At 40.9% G+C, this 7,525-nt stretch overlaps 1 protein-coding gene across 1 annotated transcript; it reads right to left on the bottom strand.

Annotated features, from left to right (window-relative positions):
* Positions 1–753: 753 nt before the first annotated feature.
* LOC104456204 (stearoyl-[acyl-carrier-protein] 9-desaturase, chloroplastic-like) lies at positions 754–6,138 on the bottom strand. The gene is made up of 3 exons (XM_039305693.1): positions 5,938–6,138; positions 1,741–2,239; positions 754–1,415 (listed from the first exon to the last, which is right to left on the bottom strand). Exons 1-3 carry the CDS (start codon positions 6,072–6,074, stop codon positions 855–857), a joined length of 1,197 nt encoding a protein of 398 aa, XP_039161627.1. The 5' UTR covers positions 6,075–6,138; the 3' UTR covers positions 754–854.
* Between the last annotated feature and the right edge of the window lie 1,387 nt (positions 6,139–7,525).

The raw sequence follows: 7,525 nt of genomic DNA, 5'->3' as shown, positions 1-7,525 counted from the left end.
TGAGTTGATTAAACCTGATCTTTTTAAGAGATGATGACGGTATATGTGTGCTCGATTGAGTCTGTGTGCACTATTGAAATCAAATACCTTTGTCCACTGTTGAGTTACGTTATATCGTGTAGCCACATTTATTGATTATGTTGAACATGGTAATGCATATAGATTAACTTTTATTAAAAAAAGAAAAAAAAAAAAAGTGATACGTTTAACAGTCAAACAATAGTTGAGACAAAGAATGCAACACAATGCAAAAGAGAGAACGACATTTTATATAGTGAATTTCCCGTTGTATCAAAAGAATACAATGATACTAACTAGATTTCAGATTTAAATGAGACAAAATCAACTAGTGGATATGTGCTCATTTTTGTCGGAGGTGATGTAGCTCACATGCAAGAAATATAGCTATTAAAACTACTTTTTCCAAGTTTATTATGGCTTCTGTACGAGATACGCCACCTCAACAAGAGCAATAGCTAAAATGATGATTACTCCTTTTATCTTGGTTTGTAATTCTCTTCTCAAAACCCAGTATGCATTAGCCTCATAAGTTTATCAAGTACATATCTCTCAGGCATTTCTCCCAGTACAACCAACAGAGAACATTTGGGCTCAACGAATGGGAAATCTTCAACATAAGCAACTGCAATGATGCATGCACCATTTTAACTAACACAAATCAGTCCGGTTGTAATATTTTTCTAGCACGCAGAGATACAGAGTCTATAGGTTGAACAGATCATGTCACTGCGATATCCCTACACGACTTGGGATTTTCTTATTGTCATCTAAATATCTTGTGACTACAAGCTTGTAAAAGACTGATTTCAACCACCATATGGTAAATTTATACCCTAAAGCTTCACTTGTCTATCAGAAACCCAGCTGAAGGGAATAGTGAGTGCTTCCCCGGCCCTTTCTGAAGCTCTCTCCTCCAGCCTTCTAATTTTTGGTACTAAACCGCAGACGTAATCCTGGGCTCTTCTTCCCTCTGCTGAAAGTCCAGTCAGATTCTCCACCTTCCACCTTCTTACCAGAAACTCTAGGACATCTGCATAGTCTTTTGCTGTATAAACACCGAGCCTCTGTACAACAGCTGAGTAATGGGAGAAAATGCTGTCATCACAACCATCATACATCAAATGAGCTGGCATGGTGATTCTCTTTCTCATCATGTCGGCAAGTGCCAAGACAGTGCCATCTGGATCGATCTCGAAGAGCTTCTCCATGATTTTTGTATAGGCTGCTTCGTGACGCTTCTCATCTGATGCAATCTTACCACAAATTTGAGCCAAATTCATTTCCCCATGTGCCTTAGCAAGCCTGCCAGTGTTTCCATGAGAAATAGACGTCGCTCTTTCTTGAAATGAAGTGTATATGAAGAAGAGGTAGGGACTGTTTTCCGTTCGAGGATCCTGGGACAAAAATATAGAGAGATAATTAGCCTTAAAAAGTGTGGAGTTGCCTTAAATTTTGGTGGCATCTGTCTCCACTGATTCTTGGGGAATGACTCTTGAAGTTTAAAGTCATCTGCATAAATCATTGTTCAATTGCAAAGGCATAACTTATATTTGAACATGATAATCCACATTATGAGTTGCGATGGTCATACATATTAACCAAAATGATTCCAATGCATTCAGTGTCTCTTTTAGATGCTCAAGATTTGCATGCATATGAGTGTGATTTTGTGCTGATGGACTTGCATATTAGTTGGTCATAGTAGAGGTAGGATCTCACCATCCCTGCCCCGATCAGATACTGAATCGTTTTCTCAATTCGCTTCATGTCTACTCGTCCAGACAGGTACAAGTACTTGTTCAGGAGATCACCATGTCTGTTCTCCTCCGCAGTCCATGCCCTTGTCCAAATGGCCCAAGGTGTTAGGCTCGAAGCAGTCTCGTCTCTAACTCCATCCAAAGTATTAAGCATTGTCTGATAAGTCGGAAGGGCTTCTTCTGTTATCATGCTTCCAACCAAAGCAACAAAGTAGTCATCAGGGATTTCCCTAGCCCTCTCCCTAAGTTCCCTAACCTGTTCTTCAAATCCATCTGATGTTGCATCTGGCAGAAAGTCTTGTGGTTGCCAACAATTCTCGACAGGTGTCAAGTGAACCAGTACATTCTTCTCGGCCCAATCCTCCATGGATTTGAATATTTCGATCTTTTCGGGTGGCATGGAGTGGGTTACCTGAACACGTGCCTCCATGCGAGGAACAGAAGGCTTCTTGACGTTCTCCCTGGATTAAACATTTGAATAATTAGTGATTTCTTATGGTTCGTTACAAGCAGGGAACAAATTGGATGTTGGATCTAGTTAAATGTCAAATCGCGAAATGGTGCACCCCATGCGCTTAAATATCATGAAGTAGATTGAAGATTCAAATGGATTGTAAAAACTTTGGCCAGTTGGCATGTTGATACTTGGGAATCTAAACTTAACATAAGAAATGACCAGGGCACTCCCCACTCTACTGAAAATAAGAAAGTTTGTTCATACTAATTTAGTTCTCCAATTTCTTTTTTGTTTTATCTTTCATTTTGGAATTGAGAATCTGTTCATCGTATAAGAGTCTATGCGATTATGCGATTCCACTTGACACTTTTCATCGGATTGTATTGAGTTCAATCGGTAGACAAAAAGGCGTATAAGGAGATGCTTTGCATGTAAAGAAGTCCTTGAATATTTGCAAGAACCAAATGATTATGAGTTGGCATTGATAGCCTTATAACTCGTGTCTTAGCTTGTCCCTTGCCTCGAGTGATTTTCTAGGATAGCTATAAAGTCATGAATTTCTTCGTAACGTTGCAAAGCCTGCCTAATTCTTTGCATAGTTTCATGAGTTTCATGCTAGTGTGGTAGTTGGTGCTGGCCCTGGATCTAATGCACATGTTAGTATTGTTTATACTGATGAAGCCCTGTCCTTTCATTATCTCTATGGGACCGCTTACAGTTTCATAACCACATCCCACCAATCACAAAAGCTTTTGCCCACTTTCATTTTGTTAAAGTTCCATAGAAGTTAACAGAATAATATTCATTTATAAGTATAGCTTTATACAATATTAACATGATGATTCAGTCATCACCTGCTGTCCTACGTAATGCTCTGCTTTAATTTCCTATGAAAATTAATCGGAATGACTACATTGAAATTCCTTAGGAAGGTTTACGATTCGGTTGATAATATTGAAAATTTTAGGACTAAATCAACATTTGTACAATAAGTTTAAGACTGATTGGACAAGTTCACATATAAATTAAATCTAATAGTCACTTCCACCCTCTCTCTAATGTTGCCAAGTTCTTATGTTAGCAATTTTTATCACACACCTTGCAGATGCAAGATATAAGAACATAATGGAGTGGAAGAAACGAAGACTCCAAATTTGACCAATAAAAACTACAATAAATCAAATCCATAATCGAAAGGGACAACAAGCCATGTCAAGAGTAAGCAGGAGAGAATTGAAGTTTACAGCTCAAAGGTTGACAAAAGCTAAGCTCAAAGCTCCAGCCAATAGTCAAATAAAAATATCTCTTCTGGCTAAAGCTTAGAAAATTCGTCTCCAACCAATATTCAAATGAAAGCATCTCTTCTGACCATAGCTTAGAATATTTGTAAAAGAAGCTACTTTGTATGTTACGATCAAAGTCAAATCAGTTGAGATCACAATCAGAAATGACGATGGTTTTGTGTTGCATGCCTACACGAAGACGTTTGACAATAGTTATCGTCATTTTATTATTTTGTTTTATTTATTTATTTATTTTACCATAGCTAACTTCGATAAGTAAGGTTTTTTAACTTATGTATGCAGGACTGTTGGGACGGCGGGTGTCGATTGTTGTTGATCGATCAAGCTGAATAGGAGAGTGTTGGACAAGGGAGAAACGAAGTCTACAGCTCAAAAGTTGACAAAAGCTAAGGTCAAAGCTCCAACCAACATTCAAATAAAAATCACGTCTCGCTATAGCTTAGAAAATTCGTCTCCGACCAATATTCATGTAAACCATCTCTTTTGGCCATATCTTAGAAAATTTGGCCACCGGCATTAATGTGAACGTTAGCTGACATCGACCGTTCAGCCGACATTGACATGAATATTTTTTAATATTATTTTATCTTTTTGGAATTTTTCATCTTTTTATTTTATCTTTTCTTTTTCCTTTTTTTATTTGTTTCTTTTTTTCCCCTCCATCCTCCTCCTTTTGGCCAATCACTAGATCAAGCTGATCGGCCAGAGGCAAGGGCAGGTCACTGGACCGAGGCTACCTCGACGGGGCAAGGTGAGCTTACCTCATTGTTATTGGACAAGGGCAAGCTCGACCTCACTATCGCTAGGCAAGGGCGAGGTTGAGCTCACCCCTTGCTAGTGGTTGGGCGAGCTTGCCCTCACCCATTGACAGTGAGAGGAGCTCGCCCTACCCCAACCAGCTCGCCGCAGTTCAGTGATCCTCCCTAGCCCCCGAACAATTGCCTCGGTCCGATGACCAACCGGACGAAGGAGGAGGATGGAGGGAAAAAAATAAAATAAAATAAATCAAAAAATTCGAAAAATAAATTATTATTAAAAAATTATCCACATCGGCGCCGGTTGGACAATAAGGGCGTGTTTGGTTACGTTTCGGTTTAAAAATTGTTCTAGGAAATAGAAATAGAAAAACTATTTCTGTTCTAGGGAACAATTTTTTAATAGAAAAACGCGTTTAGTAACTACACGAAATTTCTGTTCTTAAAAAAAAAATTAAATATATATATATATATATATATATATATATATATATATATATATAAAAAGAAACACATTTGGTAAACTTGTATAATTTTTTTTTGTTTCTTTTAAATTTTTAATATTTTTATTTTATTTTTATTTTTTTCTTCTTTTGGTCGGCGGCCTCTCTTAGCCACGGCAAGGCTCACCGGCCCTTGGCAAGGCCAAGCCTCATCGTGGTTGGGCGAGGGCCTCACCTTAGCTAGCCTCACCTTAGCTAGGCGACCTCGAGCCTTGCCGATGGCTTGGCAAGCTCGGCCTCGCTGGATCTAGGCGAGCTCGAGCTCGCCTAACCAATGCGAGATCGAGCCTCGTAGGGGGCTGACAAGGTCACTGGCCCTCGATGGCTGGTCGCCAACCATGGCTGAGGCCGGTGACCGGCCAAAGAAAAAAGATGAAGAAAAATAGGAGAGAGAAAATTTGTTTCTCAGAAGTGTTCTTGGGAACAAAAAACAAGTTTTTCCTGTTTCTTGTTTCTATTTCCGAGAACAAAAAAATAGATTTTTGTTCTCGGGAACAAAAGTGTAAACAAATACGTTTCTGTTCTTTTTTTGTTCCCTGGAACAAAAGAACAAAAATCGTGTTTAAGGAAACAGAAACAAAATGCAAACAAACAAGCCTTTAAGTGCCAATTGGCCAAACTTGGTCGGATGAATTGAATTGACACAATTACAAAAGGTTTAAAACTTAATTGACCAAAAAAATAAATTTATGACTGAATTAATATAATTGCAATAGGTTTAGAACTTTTTTGGTAATTCTTCCATCAAATTTAGAATTGAGGTCAAATCAATTGAGATCACATTCATAAATGACGATGGTTTCATGCTACATACCTATACAAAGACATTACATTCATAAATAGGCACTCCGACGCTTAAGTCAATGTGGTGTGAGAGAAGAAGTGAGAGCTTGAATGTGAGCACAAGGGATTTCATGTGTTGGCTAGACAAACACGGAGGAATTGAAGATGCCCGATTCAACCTCTTAAAAGGGAACTATCACAAAGCATAGTTTCTCTCAATGATAACATAAGATATGTACGGTTCTTGCGAAAGATACACAGTACACGCACGCATTCAACATCGAAGACTAAATCACACTCTCTCAATAGATCCAAAAGGCAGGAGTGAATGGAAGAGTGGAACGTTAGAAAACTCACTTGGAGGTGGAGCCAGAGCCAAGATTGGAGGACATGGACTTGGGAGATCTTTGGCTGGGATTGGCGATCGAAGACAAATTAAAGGAAGGTGACTTCATGGGTTTAGATGTGAGAAATGTACTGAGTTGGGCAGCCATTTGCTCTTTTGTTGATTTGCCAACGGGATGAGTAGCTTCTTGATTGCTTATTTTTCTCTTTGAGGATGAGACTCCATAAAGATGATTTTGAGCAAATTCTGGGTGGGTCTTAACGTAGGGGAATGTGATGGACATGAAGAGAAATCAAGCTGGAATCTCACCTTGAGCTAAGCATATACCTATCCAGGTGCTTTACAAAGTCAATACGCATGCTACTTGGAGATTTGTCGAGCGTCCATTCCTATAACCACGTAATCTTGTGATATGACAATTTTAATATTGAAATCTAATATTTTAACTAAGATAAAATTGCTTAAAAATTAAGAACCGATTTGGCCTTAATAAAAAATCATTTTCACATCGTCTAGGTATTATTATTGTTTGCATGTCCACCGGCCCAACCCGATCGTCCCTTACTCGTTCTTCCACCTCACGCTACCGAGGATGGAAAGGAAGTGACAGCGGGGAGAGCAGGCGGGGCGGAGCAGAGCAGCAGGGCCAGGGATGTGATGGCGGGCAGCCGGCAGTATGTACGGTCACCAGAAAGCCCGCCTTCCCCATGTGAATGACGACAGGCCATTCGGCTCTAAAAAACACCGAGGTGCCCGAAGGAGGAGAGAGAGGAGGCGATCGGGCCCGAGGGAGAGATAGGGAGAGTAAGAGCGAGCGTCCGATGAACACCGCGTGGATGAATCACCGCCGCATGGTCCCCAAGCTAAAATGGTACCCCCTCCCCCCCAGTTCCTCTGTCTTCTGCCTGTTTTTCAGGCACGTTGGACTGGAGACCATGGCCGTTCGGCTCATGCGAGCTCCGGCCACCTGCCGTTCCTTGTGTGGTTTCCGTGCGTGTCCCGGTTCGTCTGTCGAGGGTCCTGACGTCAGTTCCAATCCGATTTGAGCCGAGAACCTCTTGTTCCAGTGCATGCTCCACTTGTTTGACAAAATGCCCCAACGAGATCTGGTTTTATTTTCGTCATTTTGGGCCGGAATCAAGTTGCCCGAGTGTCATCTTGTTGAGCCAAAGTCCTCACGAGATGGTTGGCGATCCAAGTGATAACTGTTCAGTTTTTCCGCTCTCGTTCGCTGCCGCCATTTTTGTTTGTGTGCGGCTGAGGATGCCAGCGGCATTTACGCTGGCCGGAGGATGGCAACTCAGGTGGAGGTTGGACCTTTGACTTGGGCCTGTTGAGGCAACGCTGGAGGGCGTGTAGCTCAGCCAAGGCGAGCACGCCGCCTGCTGCGATGTGCTGCAGGAGGTAGGCGTGAGTCGAGACTGGCCGAGCCGGATCAGTCGGGTCAGATCGCGGGTCAGTTCTGACCCCTTTTTTAGGATACTGGAGCTAGGGTTTTTGTTTGGATAAAAGCCATAAAAAAACTCTAAATTATGTCCAAAAATCCTTAAAGTTTTACCTAAAAAATCCCAAACTTTACTAAAATATCTTAAATTTTAC

Source organism: Eucalyptus grandis, chromosome 11 (genome assembly GCF_016545825.1).
Source record: "Eucalyptus grandis isolate ANBG69807.140 chromosome 11, ASM1654582v1, whole genome shotgun sequence".
Lineage (NCBI taxonomy): Eukaryota > Viridiplantae > Streptophyta > Magnoliopsida > Myrtales > Myrtaceae > Eucalyptus > Eucalyptus grandis.
This window is presented reverse-complemented; position numbering and strand designations above follow the sequence as displayed.